General features: G+C 29.9%; 1 protein-coding gene across 1 annotated transcript; it reads left to right on the top strand.

The window, feature by feature from the left end:
- The first annotated feature begins 8,540 nt into the window (after window positions 1-8,540).
- Window positions 8,541-12,651, top strand: LOC147402200 (auxin-responsive protein IAA14-like). Its single transcript, XM_086443761.1, has 5 exons — window positions 8,541-8,974; window positions 10,350-10,573; window positions 10,693-10,828; window positions 11,384-11,445; window positions 12,332-12,651. Exons 1-5 carry the CDS (start codon window positions 8,751-8,753, stop codon window positions 12,367-12,369), a joined length of 684 nt encoding a protein of 227 aa, XP_086299887.1. The 5' UTR covers window positions 8,541-8,750; the 3' UTR covers window positions 12,370-12,651.
- Window positions 12,652-14,888: the final 2,237 nt, after the last annotated feature.

Raw genomic sequence — 14,888 nt, 5'->3', positions numbered from 1 at the left:
CTTTTAAGCTCTAGAAAGACCATTTCCTGCCAAACAAGGATAAGGGGTGGATGTATGTGTGTGTTAATGAATGGTTGACAAAAGTCAGCTTGGGGTGGCAGGGATCATCCCCATCAAGAATACACGTGTGGTGTGTTGAATGTTGATGGAGAGTGTGGGGCCCTATAAGCAAACGAGAGATAGAGAGTTGCCCCTACCTTGTTTGGAGGAGAAGCAACGTCCCCATCTTCCTTCTTTCTTAGTTGTCAGCTTTTTGAGCAATTAATTCTGCCCATGCTATTTGTTTGCCATGCGATCATCATCACTATAAAAGTATATATTATATAAAGATGTGACACATAAAATGATTTATCAAGTCTTCTCTTCTGAAAATATCAATTTTTTTTTTTTTATTTTAAATCTTATATATTAAAAATTTAAAGATATTTTTATAATTTAAAAAATTTATTTAATATAAATTTTAGCTAACAATATTCAGATTTCTCAATAAGTGTCAATAGATACCTAATTTATCTAGAATCGAAATTGAAAACCCTGATACTAAATTATATTTTACTATACTCAATTAGTGGATGATCTAAATGAATCCCGACCGATAAGCACCAAAGCTAATTTAATTCCATTCGATGGATACTTGTGGGTGATTGGAGTCAACTTTTTCTGTCATTTCTTTTATATTTTGGATGATTAATTTTTTTCTTTTGTACTCGGTTAGGGGATATCAATTCTTTTTTTCTTTTTTTTTTTTAATCCTATATGTTAGAGATATAAAAATATTTTTGTAATTTAAAAAAAAATTATTTAATATAGATTTGAACTAACAATAGTCACATTTCTCAATGGGTGTCAATGGATACCCAATTTATCTATAATCTAAATTGAAAACCCTGGCACTAAATTATATTTTACTATACTCGATCAGTAGATGATCTAAACGAATCCCGACCGATAAGCACCAAAACCAATTCAATTCCATTCGTTGGATACTTATGGGTGATTGATTGAAGGATTTTTTATTATTGTCATTTATTATTTAAAATTGATAGATATTACTTAATTCTCAAGTTTTTATACCAATTATGTATTCTAACTTAAAACGGAATATCTCTTATGGAAGTTTATTACTTGTAAAAAATATGAATTTTAGTTTTTTTATTTATTTATAAATATTTCACATCTTTAGTAAAACAAATAGTAATTATGTTGTTGATGCTTTTTGCGATAAAATGTGCTCTTTTCTTGAAAGCAAAATTTCTTTCGCAATGATTCATAAAAAGACATTTTCTCACATTTATTATATTTTATATTGTGATAAAAAAAGGTTTGCATGTGAAGAAAAAGAAATTTTATTATTACTCGACGAGTTTTTCAAATCTGTTTTCCTATCTTACGAGTCAGAACAGATCTTCCCATAGTTCTTGGTAGTTTCGATTTCACTTATTTTAAAATTAAAAGTAAAAAAACAAGAGAGTGTAATCCTTCTTTTTTATTTTTATTTTTTATTAATAACTTTCAAAAGAGAGGGAAAGACGGGAAAAAAACTTATGAAATTTAAATTTACTAGAAAATTGCATAGGACCAAGGCTCGACCGTATCAATGAGTCCCGCCTAATATATCTTACAGTCAAACACATCAAGATTATTAGATTATTTAATCCATTTTCTTTATCCGCACTCCCCCTCAACCCCGCAATAAAAAAAGGGTTTATTTTTATTGGTTGAGATCATCAAATCGGATTGATTTCGACAATGATCTCTTATTACAATGCAACAATCTCTCAAAAATAATTTGATGATTTTTAAAACAAATAACGAATTTTTATGCCGTCTAAGCCCAATCTTCAAGACGATCACATGTAAATAAGATACGATTTCACATAATCTCTTTTATAATCACATTGTAATCCATTGTCAGAAATTAAAATCCCATATTTAGGTTAAACGAATTTACACCACAAGTTGTTAACTTCTATGGACATGGCTGACATAATATACAAATAAAAAAATTAAAGAATCTATTTTTCAATATTAATTATTATATTAAAGTATTAAATTAATATAAATCATGTAAATTAGAGGGAAAGCTAGATATTTAAAGAAGAGGCTGCCCCGGTCAATCTTCTTTTTTATTATAAACATTCTAAATTTAAATTATAGCTGCCCCGGTCAGCACCCCCACCCCATGAAATTCATTGTCCCTTGTTCAACCAACATCTCGAATACTATTATGTGGTAAAACACAAGATTCTCTAAGCAATGCATTTGTGGGACCCACTCAACTAATCTTGGTTAGTGGTAATCAAACCCATATCCCATTAATTAATGTTGCATGTCCCCTCTTCCACTCTATATCGAAAAGGAGAATGATCGAGTGTGTTGTGTGCAATTACGATAATGATATCGTGTGGGTTCCACCGATTGGTTAATTGATTTCCGACAAGATCGATCATCATGGTAGTCAAGATCATGATGAGTTGTTAACTACATGATCAATTGTTTATTTATTTTTAATTTTATGCTATAGAAAATCAAGGGAGTGTTTGTTTCTGATTGTCGATTTTTTATTTTCTGAATCATAATTATTGTTTGACTACACTATTTCTGAAAAATGATTTTAGGTTGGAGGATAACGATCTCTATTTGTTAACCTTTGTTATACATTTGTTACACAAAAATATTATATAACTAAATGCATTAACGTTACTTCAACACAAAAACTATAAAAATCATATACAAAAAATCGAGAAATGGTCTTCCAACATCAAAATGGATTGGGTTTGGGTAATTTTTTTCATTGGTAAGCTTGTTTTTAATGAGTTTAGTAACTTGGTGTCAATGAAACCTAATAAGGATCTTAATTACGAGGATTGAATTTAATAATCTAATTGATAGATTTGGATCAATCGTGCCACAATTTGATGAGGACTTGACCTAATAATATGTGAGATATATTGTGTATATTTATAATTTATACATTAAAGAAAGAGGGGTACTAAGTCCAAAACCTAATGAGATGTTAGTATTCTTCATCATATTCATTTTTTAATAATATTATGTCCATTTTATTTTTTAATCAAAAGACAAAAGTATAATGGTATTTTAGATAATAAATATTTATTTACATAATAAATACAAATAACATTTTAATCTTTAGATTTAAATATTCTGTTTTCAATAAATACTTTGGTAATCACTACTAACAAATATTTATTTTGTAAAAGACTAACATACACTTATTTTTTTTTTCATTAAAAAATAAAATTAATGGGTATTATTGAAAAGTGAATGTAATGGAGAATGTTAATATCTTCATGAGAGGTATTGAACGCTAATATACCACATATATTAGTTTTAACTTGGATTATGTTACATCTTCCAATTTCTTAACTTCTTTGATGGGACTTAACATCTACTGCAACTGTCACTAACAGCCAAAGTAAGACGAAAATTTTCAAATCATTTGATTTTTGCTTTTTCATTTTTCTTAAAAGTAGATTAGTTGGATTGGAAACACCTCAAAATTTAGGGATGTTGACAGGGGAAGGGAGCAGCTAGGGCTTTCCATAGGATGTGACCTGCTTCCAAGTCTCCACCTTGAGCTTATTAGTTGAAGGATTGATTATGATAAGTATACTTAGGGTTTGATTGATTGATGGAAACAAAATTCAATTCCTAAGAAAAATTTTTCCATTCATCGATGTTTGATTTATCCTATAACAGGCGAAAAAATATATTTCTCACCCTTTTATAGAGAATGATTTTCCTATGGATTAAGAAAATTTTAATCCAACTCTTTCACATTGATAACCATAAAACATTAATCTCTTAATGTTATTTTCCATGTACAATTGATCATTTACAAGCGATGTTTACACATATCTTTCTAGCAATCAAATACGTTGTAAAAGAACATTCAAGTGTAAAAAATGTATTAATCTCAGTAATCAACTTCGTCGACACTTGCTTTCTAATATTGAAATAAAATATTTTTTTTCATTTAAAATTAATAATATCTTTAAAAAATTTAAATCATATTTACATTAATATGTACCTTTGATAAAATAAATAAATTTGGGTGTTTAGAAAGTCATGCCTTTGAAATTCTATATGCCACCAGGGATTAGCTGAGTTAGTAAGATTGGCTGGGTTTGTTCCCCAACTCATGCCTTCAAAATTCTATATTCCCTTTCACCAAAAGGTAAACTATTTAATGTTGTACACGTGACGGGTGAGAGGACACGTGCAACCCATCAAAGAAATAAAAAATTGGAGTGCTTAGAAGGTTTCTAATGGATTATATAATTTCAATAATATTATTATTTATTTTCCTCCATAGTGCAATAATAACAAATATTCCATTATATTTATTATTTCTAAACATATCAAGAGTCAAGAAATAATTAGCCAAGGAAAAAGTAAAAGAAAAAGGAGAAGCTTGATTCATGTTGCCTGCCCCAAATAATACATAATGGTGCATAGTTGTTGATATTGATAAGACAATACTATGATCAAGTATTTCATTATCATTTCATGACTTGATGAGGTGTATTTAAAATGTACTGAGGTTGTCAATCGATCGCATCAAACACAAAATCTGGTATGTTTCGAAGTGATAACTCTTGGGTTTCAATAAGGATTCAATTTGATAACTTATCATATTAGTTCTTGATCAACCATGTCTTAATCCCATTTGACTCGGATCTAATAAAATGTGATAAAGTATGTTAATTATATTATATACATAATTTATTAGCTATATGAAGTTCTTTTTATATTTTGTATATCAAATCAGATTCGACCCGATTTGTATCCTAATCCAAAATGGACCCCGATCCATTGCCAGCCCTAAAATGTAGACAATCTTGGCCATCGTGGCCAAAATAATCCAAAATTTAAATATATTTAAGGTTCATTTTCGCTCTTAATGGGTCAAATTAGCAAAACATTGTGCTGGAGTGACATTGAAATTGACATCATTTCACACATTGGTGTGCTTAGAATCATAAATGCTTATGACTTGTATCTTCATAAAAAGTATTTATGATTTTATACACACATCCACATTAACAATGTGTGAAATGATGTCATTTTCAATGTTACTTTAGCATTTTCCTTTAATTAGTTTTCCCACTTCTACTCTAATCAATATCATTTAAAAAAAATGGGGGACTTGTGAGCTCTTTACTTCTAGTTGACAAAGTTAAGATGGAAATATTTGTAAAACCTTAATAGGGCAATTTCCATTTGAACTGCTAGGACTAAGTAACTTTTCTTTTATCTATTTTTGAAAGTTTTATGGGACCAATTTATATATTTTGAGAAAAAACACAAAAACCACTGCTTAGGGCCACATGAGATGATCTAGTGAAAATGGCCAGACAAATGCATGTTACAACCCTTATCATCAATTTGGAATACGACACAAATTCTGTTTGTGAAAAATTCAAGTTTTATTATAAAAATATGATCTAAAATTCGATAAATGAAAATTTTGTAGCATATGCTTCATGCAGGTATGATCCATTTCATTTAAAAAAATTCGAAAACAAAAAGTTCGCTCATATGATAGTGATGGTGATGATGAAATTGGTGATGTTAATGATGATGGTAATAATGATGGTGGTGATAATGAGGATATTAAGGTTATTGTTCCATTAATTTTTAAAAGAAGATCAAAGTTAAGGGACAAATCATCAATTTGAAAAATTAAAGTGTAATCTCAAATAAATGTAGAGAGTCGTGTCATTATTTTTTTAAAGATAAAAAGGATATTTGTCGTGTAAAAATGTGGATTCTTCCAAAATTTTGAAGTATGATCACTTCAAAGTCGACCTGTGTTACATGTCACGACTTACAAGTTTACACTTTGTAACATACAATAAGTTATAATAGTATTTTTTCTATCGAGTTTTATAAAAATTCGCGTTTTATTTTTTTTCAAACTTAAGATCCGTGAATTATTGAGAATAATTCAATAATCCAAAAAATAATACTTTCATTGAAAAAAAAAAATGAAAAAATCATGAAATTTTCAAGAATTAAAAGGGAGATTGCTAACAAGGGTTACAACACATTCTAACAATGATACAACAAGCAACAAGTGGAGGTACCATCAATTGAAAACCATTCAAATAGTGGTTGGGCTACCAATAAATGAAAGCTGTCTATGTAAACATTGATGGCTCATAAAAATGTCTTAGAGAAATTTTAGTGATAATTCTTAGTATTATTGAATTAATTAATTCAATTCTGCTCTCGTAATATCTGATTCTAAATAAAATTTGGTGGGTTCAATTATTATTATTTTTTCTTTATTTTTTTTCCCATTTTAATCTCCATTTTTTATATTTGTTAGCCCAATTTACGGTTATGATCCATTTTCATGTGTATCGCAAGACTTGTCTTGCTCGATCTTTGCCATTTATTTTACATCGATTAAAGTAGATTCTTAAAAAATATTTTAATGTATCAACCCTTTAATTTTATACAATAAATTCAATTATATTATTTAATCAAATAATTATATTAATTTTGACTTACTAATCAGTCATAACTTTATGGTTATGTCCCACCGACACTATTAATTGATGGTAGCAGGTTTGAAGGGTAGTTTGGTTAATTTAACTTTAGGGTTATATCCCACCAACTCGCCCGAATCGAACTCATTTTTTGGATGAGTCAAGTTTCGACTAGTTCGAGTGAATTCAGACTCGTCTGAATTTTACTGGGATTTATTGGAAAAAAAAAAAGATGGTTTTTGCTCCTCGAAGGACGGTTATCCTTGGATCTGGACCATTGGATTGGTCCCGATTGTTAATCTCGAGAACCATTAAATATTGTTGAGGTTTTTATTATAGCTTGATTTAAAGAAAAAAAAAAAATAGAGTGAAAAAAGTTCAGAAGCGGTGCACATGGAGAGAGTTTTGTGGGCCCACCCACTTCTCTATCCAATGAATCTCACCACATGCATCCAAATCCGTTGACTTGTCCATCTCCAACACTTGGGTCCCACCTGTCCATTTATACCAACAAGGTCCCATCATAGTTAAGTAATAATCAGTCTTAAAAAAAAAAAAAATATTTGAATTCTGAAAATAATTGTTTTTAATTAAAATAATCCTATTTATTTAAAGAGTCGGGATCCCTTAACTCTTAAAAAAAAAAAAAAAAAAAAAAAAAAAAAGGAGATACTATTGCCACACCAACTTTTATTAATGTCATACCAATAGTGTGCAATTCTTTGATGATTTATATAGGAATTAGTGTGGCATTAGTAAAAGTTGGTGTGGCATTGGCTAATCTAAAAATATATGATCCCAACTATTTAAATAAAAAATCTAATGGTTGAGATTTATCCTTAAGATTAAAATATCTTAAATATGTGTTATTACATAAATGACAATTGATAAATTTTATATTTAAACGGTTGGGATCATGTGTTTTCTCATAAGTCATTCTTTACAAGTCATCAGAATTCAACCCTTATTTAAATTTGATTAATAATTTTACATATTTTTTGAAAGGAAAACACTATCCTCAACCCACATTTCAGAGACTCACTATTAAACATATGGTTAATAAAATATTCTAATCTTTAGAAGATCAGGATCGACCGTTGGAAAATCTAAGTATTTTCTTTTATTCGAATTGCATATTTTCATGGAGAACCTAAACTATGAGTTGAAATAAGAAATTTAATATTTAAAATACATCCTTTTGTCCCATCAACATACTTGTAATCAACTGTGATCAATTTTTCGACCTCCCTGTCTCATCAAACTTGTAAGTGGTGGACACAACCATTGCTAGCTAGATTTAGTTGATACCCACACCCCCAAATGCCCAATGTGCTTAATCCACTCAAATCCTTGATTTTAAATCTTGATCAATGCAGGGATGAGGGATGACTTTATAAGGCGAATCGTCTCAATCTCAGAGGTAATCGGGCAAGACGATCAATTTGTATCCTCAATTATATTATGCCATTTGATATTCAAGTCATATGCATATTTCAAAAATATTCGTAAAAATAAAAAAATAGTCGAATCAACCAAATAATATATATTTTAATATAAATAAATAATTTTTAATGATTTAAATGTTCATTATTACGATAAAATATCTTCTAATACTTTCATAAATATAAACATATATTAAGAAATAAATTTTTTTTTCTTATATTGGTCAACTCAACATTTTGTGGGGATGAGTTGAGATTAGATTTTGAATTTTAAATTGAGGATATTACTCTTGAACATCTAACCTTATTTTTTTTGTATTTTTATGAGAAAAAATCCCCACTATTTTCAGAAAAATAAAATAAAATAATAAACAATGGACGAGTTTAATTAGAGATCGTTGGCGATTAATTCCAACAAAAGCTGTAGTGAAGCCAACGATCTTTCTTTCCACCACAATGACGTCAGAGTCACATTCCCGCTGAGAGTACTCCTAAGACAACCCAACTTGACATCTCCACGTGTCAACATCTAATCGGTCAAAATTCAATAAAACAGTGCACCCCATCACACATATTACAACACTAAAACCAAACAACTTTCTTCTCAAACATAATTAGCTCAAACACCATCACCACTCTATTTTCTTTCATGCTGTGATAAGCTCTCTCAAGTCTCAACCAACCAAAGCAACAAAGAAAGAAAGAAAGAAAGAAAGAGAGTTTGAGAGGAAGAAGCATATAGAACAAGATTGAATTCTAGTTGAGATTTTCGTACAAGTTTGTCGAAAAAATGTCGAAAATCGATTACAATTTGAATCTAAGAGAGACCGAGTTGTGTCTAGGGTTACCTGGTGGAGGGAACGACGTTGAGATGGGAAGAAATTCGACTAAGAGAACCTTCTCCGAGATAATTGATTTGAAGCTCGATCTTCCATCGAAGAAGTCGACGAAGGATCAGGTTGAGAGGATGAAGAGTTTGCCAAATGAAGATCCAGCCAAACCACCACCTCCCAAGTATGTCATCATCTTCTTTACTCAATTATGTTCTTTAATTTCCATGGGATTCTACAATTTTTTTATATTTATGAGTTGAGATCTCACAACATCAACCCCAAAACAAAAACAAAAAAACAAAAAACAGTTTTCATGCTGAGATGAACTGGAGTTAGAATATTTTTTGAAAATATATATATATATATATATAAGAAAAATTTACTATATTAACTTCACAAATTGGGTTAGTTAGTTCTAATTTTGATTTGCTGACTACTTGTTTCATGGCTTTAAGTTGATCTACAGATCTTATTCTAGAGATTTAAAAAAAAAAAAAAATACATTATTAATAATGGGTTGGACTAAAATATGTGGGCTGCGTACTTTTTTTGGGTAGGGTAAGATCTTACAATATCAATAGAAAAATGAGATTTTAAGTTGATGAGATGAACTCGACTTAGAATATTTTTTAAATGTTTTAAATTAAAAAGGTTATTATGTGGTGGCCAAATATCTTTTTTTATTATTTATTATGTTCCTAAAGCAATGAATTGGACTAATTCCAATTTTGATTTGGTAATATTACTTGTCTCATGTCTTTAATTTGAACTGCAAATCCTACATTAATAGGAGGTTGTACTAAGTTTGTGGGGGTACTTTTTTGAGTTTTTGTTTTTTATTTTTTTTTTCTTTTTTTGGTTGGGATCTTATAACATCAACAAAAAGTATAGTTTTATGGTTGGATGAACTAGAGTTAGAATATTTTTTGAAAAATTAAAATTATCACATTTTTTTTGGCTAATCAAATTATCACTTGGTGACTAAATTTATATTCATTATCAAAAATTACATTTATAATAATATAAAATGAGCTGGTTTTAATTTTAATTTGCTAATCACTTGTTTCATGGCTTTAATTTTAATTACAAAACTTATCTAGAGATAGAAAACCCCACATTTATAGTAGGTTAGACTAAACATGTGGGGGTACATTATTTTATTTTATTATTAAAAAAATGGGTACATTATTGTAGTAGATCTTACACAAATTTGTAAATAAGAAACTTTATACAATTTTAAATGAAAAAAAAAAAAATCAAATCAAATAGCGACGTAGTACGGAGTTAGAGTTTCAAGAGTTCGATCATAAAAAATCTCTCGATTCAACGATGCATGAATTAATTTGTAGAGTCACCCTTTATTCGTTAAATTTGTTCTAATATTCCAAAAAAAAATTTGGGGAATTTTGTGATATAGGTGATAACCACCCCATGCATGGAATCAAATTAAAACAATCTAAAATTTTAAATATAAATACTTTAATTATTATATTTCACTATTTTTTTTTTTTTTTGAGAGATAAGGATGGTAGTATAATATGTGGAATTGATTTCAGGGCACAGGTGGTGGGCTGGCCACCTGTACGATCGTTCCGCAAGAACATCACAGCCGTCCATAAAAGCAATACTGATGAGGAGAAGATTAGCAATGGTGGTGCAGCCTTTGTTAAGGTTAGCGTGGATGGTGCACCTTACCTACGTAAGGTGGACTTGAAGATGTACAAAAGTTATCAAGAGCTATCTGATGCCTTGGCCAAAATGTTTAGTTCCTTCACTATTGGTAATTAAAAACTAAGTTTTTATAATATTTTTTTAATTAATTGAAATTAAGTTATAATCTTTGTGTAGCTTCTTTTGATGTTATTTGATCTTAATCACAAACGTGGTTGTTGATTGTAGGAAATTGTGGATACCAAGGAATGAAAGATTTCATGAATGAGAGCAAATTGATGGATCTTCAGAATGGTTCAGATTACTTGCCAACATATGAAGACAAGGATGGAGACTGGATGCTTGTCGGCGATGTTCCATGGGAGTAAGTTTTTCATCATTTGGTCGAACATTTAGCGATCATTTTGAAGTATCCGTCGTATAGAGTCGTCGTCACCAAAAATCAATCCAGTCTGATTAGAAATAATCTAAAAATATGACTGAGGCCCACCAACTTTTGAAATAAAGTTGATTGGGCCCAAAATCAAAATACAATTGGGATACCTGAATGAATCATTTTGTTTTTATAGAACCCATATATGGTCTATTAAAAATATTAATAATTTATTTGATATTATCTTTCTATGAAAATTTAAAGAGCAAAAGATATTTAAGAAAAATCAAACAATTTTTTTTTTTTTTAAATTTCTTTAATAGATGTGGAACAGTCCAACCTAATTGGATTATGTAAAATTTTAAAATATAAGAATATTAGATTAAAAATGTCGGAATAGATTGTTTTTATTGTATTTATAAAATCGACCTTTATATTATGAAAAGCTTATTATATTTTCCATTTAGTCCTTGAAAGTAAGAAATGTGAGTAAAAAAAAAAGGTGTAATTTAAGTAAATTACTAATCCGTCTTTAATTTCATCCAGGATGTTTGTCGACTCATGCAAGCGCTTACGGATAATGAAAGGATCAGAGGCAATTGGACTTGGTTAGTATCTTATGACACAATTTTAATGTAGTCATATTAGTTTGATTATAAAAAAATGACTCAGCGTACCCTTTGAGCTACTAAGATTTAAGTTTTATAATTTATATGCATTTGGTCTAATTTGACTAAACTGATCAAATGATTTTACGTTATTTTTACAATATAACGACATCAATTGTGTTTCTATGTTGCTAAGAATGCACGGTGTCTTTTTCGTTAATATAGAAATAATTTGATCTGACATTTAAATTATTTGATTTTAGAGAAACAACTAATGATATAGGTAATACTTTTTTTTACCCAAATAGATACCTTTTGTAGTTTTATTTATTTAAATTTATTATTATTAATGGTAGGTGGGATGTGCAAATGCACAAGTATTATAATAATAATAATAATTATTATTATTATTATTATTATTATTTGTAATTTAAAATATTAACTAAGAGGATTTTGAAGTTAACAAAATAAAAGACTATTTTTGAAATTTTAGAAGATTAACTAACCAGATTATAAGGATATGAGATTATAATTGTAAAAGGGAAGGGCATTGTGGGATTCAAAATTTTGGTGTCAAACCATTTTTCCATTTTTTTTTTTATCAATCTCAAATGGTAAGGTTATTAACATAAATTTAAATAAATGCAAGTAAAACATACATAGTGTTTGGTTAAAAAATCATTATCAAAAAGGCCGATCACTTATATTTTAAATACTCAAAATAGGAAATAAAAAAAAGGGGGAATGATTGGTTTCTTGTTTGCTTTGTTTGATAATTAAAACTTAAGATTAATCTTCGATCTGCGGTACAGTCTATTTGTTTATTTATTTTTAATATTTCATTCCTTAATATCAATTAATTTGATTTTCTATTTTGTATTTTCAGCACCAAGAGCTGTGGAGAAATGCAAGAACAAAAGCTGAAGTAGTAACCACCACAGTCTGCTCATTTGATCTTTGAATTTCTACAAAATCTGTATGCGACGTGGATCGAGCAAGGTGGATGGTGGGTTTGTACTATGGTTTGATATGAAAAATTAGGATATTTGTTAGAAGAAAGAAACAATAACATCTATTTCGAGGATTTGGTTGTGGGTTTAGCTTGTTATTATTAATGGTTTTGTTTTATTAATAAAAAAAATGTATGTTTATTATTGAGTGTATTACCCCATCAATACAATTGTATCTTTTACATGAGATTCTTCATATCACGCTTTATTCGATGACAAATATGTCATTACTTATCTCAAATTCTCAATTATACTTGTTCTTGGGAGTTGGCTTGAACAAAATTTGGTTTCATTCTAATCTGATAATTTTTTTTTTTATACATATGGTTTAAGGATTTGGGTTTTGATAAGTATCAATCTAAGTTGACGGGGGCATTTGTATATCGCATTCGTTTATGATAATTTGTTTCTTATGTGCACTTATTTTTTTAATTCTTAAATGAAAGATATCTCTTCGAGTCTACAATAAAAGAAAAAAAAAATGCTTGAATGGAACAGTTGAAATAATCAATTAGGCTAATTTCGTGCATCTTAATGATGGGTAGGGCATAGGTCTCTCCCATCCTACCATGGAAGGATGCATTCATGTGTTGTGAAAAAGTTAAGATGGTTAAGCATGCAATCTTTAGATGTTATTACCGATAAGTGGTGAAAGTTTGTAGGTTGTAAGTTTGATATCTAGTATGAGCAATAATTCCTTAGGGCCAACTGCGAGGGTACACCGTGACTTACCCGGTGTGTGTGATGTGCTAGTGTTGCACATTCCCAGGGGATGAGATCCACACGCCTTGGCTCTGGCTTTGGCTCTCTGGTCCCATTAGTCGAACATAAGTTCAAATACCCTTGTCATCAAAAAAAGAAAAAAAATCTTTAAATGCTATTCTCACTGCTCATACATACAGAGAGAGAAATGATGAGGCATGGAATGAGCTCACATGCTATTCTCTAAGGTCTCATCCTATATTACCCATCTCTTGAGTCAATTTCTTCAATAATGGGTTTTTGGCTTTTATAATTATAATAGAAGGATCAGGGAAGAAAAAAAAAAAAAACTTGAAATGCATCTTACAATGTGTTCGTGGTAGAGTTTTCAGATGCTGATGCAGAACAAAATAAAAATCTTAAATTACCTAACTTGTTTTGGCAAGCAAGGGTTGAATCCACGGGGACAATGTGTGAACTTCGGGTTAGAAGTACTAAATTAATTTAAAATCGTTTTTTGAGATTAAAATCAATCTCTTAACAGTTTGAGAATCTTGAAAGTAAAAAAAGGAACTGTTGAAAGAAAATCAGATTAAAACGATGGAAATGTTGAATCCACCAAGAACAAATGAACCCAAAGAAAATACAATTAATTAATCCCATTTTTCTCAATCCAATCCACAAACAATGCAATTGGATCAGGAGATAGATCGTTAAGGCTTTTTTGAAAATCAACTCTCAAGTCATATCCCCTAATAAATTGTAAGAAAGAGATCCCAATAATTCATTATGTTTGCTATGTGCATAATTCATCTTGAACTTAACTTAAGTATGGTTTATCACAGTTCTCAATATAATAAATATATAAGAGAATATTACTTAAATGAATTAGAGGATAATTAAACAATTGGAAATGGGAGTTAGAGTTACAACTCCCACCTTAGAATTCTAATTGTTTGTTTGGTTCACTAATTTCATGGAATTGCAACTCCAAGAAGGTCCTCAACTCCCATTTTTAAAGGAGTTACATCTCCCACCTAGGTGGGTGGGATTTACAACTCGAGTTGAGTCATCTGAGTCATCTAGTATATAAGTTACGATTGTCCATGGATCAGGTTGGGTGAGGCTTTAAATGGGTTGTGCCTTTTAGGCTAAAAAATCATGTCCTAACCCAAACCACTAAATATTGGCCCGAGCCTGGATTAGTAAATAAAACCTTAGTCTAAGCCTAGTCCACTAGGGCTGTCAATGGATCGGATCCAGATCAGATCAGGGTTGATTTGGTACCAAATCCAATTTTATAAACTGAACAAGCCCCATACAATAAATATGGTAAGAGAATGTAAATTGTGAATTATAATTGACACACATACTCCGATAAGGATCCGATCCGATAATATGTTAGAAAGTATTTAAATTCTATTTTCCTGATTTTGTCCGAATCAACCAAATTATTTTCTTGATAACCCCTATTGAATAATAAAAGAATGAATCCAAACTTTATTTATGTGATCTTGAAACGAATGATCATCAATCATGTTAAGAAATGGAAAAGATTTTACCAAAAACCAAATTTACTCAGATTTGTCAATGGGCTGGGTTTAGGCCTGGCCCAACCTGCTTGGACTGCTTTGGGTGTCACTAGATTAGTTTGGTTCTTGGCCTGAACTGAAATAGAATTCAGGGCAGCTCGAGCTTGGGAGATAGGCCCATTGGGCAGACGGTCTGGGT

The sequence above is a fragment of the Akebia trifoliata genome, chromosome 5, assembly GCF_017979445.1.
Source record: "Akebia trifoliata isolate Shusen 1 chromosome 5, ASM1797944v1, whole genome shotgun sequence".
Classification (NCBI taxonomy): Eukaryota; Viridiplantae; Streptophyta; class Magnoliopsida; order Ranunculales; family Lardizabalaceae; genus Akebia; species Akebia trifoliata.
The sequence above is the reverse complement of the archived record's forward strand: the minus strand, read 5'-3'. Positions and strand labels throughout refer to the sequence as shown.

Excerpts from the sequence above, each read along its gene's own strand:
- LOC147402200 (XM_086443761.1), top strand. The coding sequence starts at position 8,751 with ATGTCGAAAATCGATTACAATTTGAATCTAAGAGAGACCGAGTTGTGT. Across the intron at positions 8,975-10,349 it reads GCCAAACCACCACCTCCCAA|GGCACAGGTGGTGGGCTGGC; the intron begins GTATGTCATCAT and ends AATTGATTTCAG. Across the intron at positions 10,829-11,383 it reads GTCGGCGATGTTCCATGGGA|GATGTTTGTCGACTCATGCA; the intron begins GTAAGTTTTTCA and ends AATTTCATCCAG.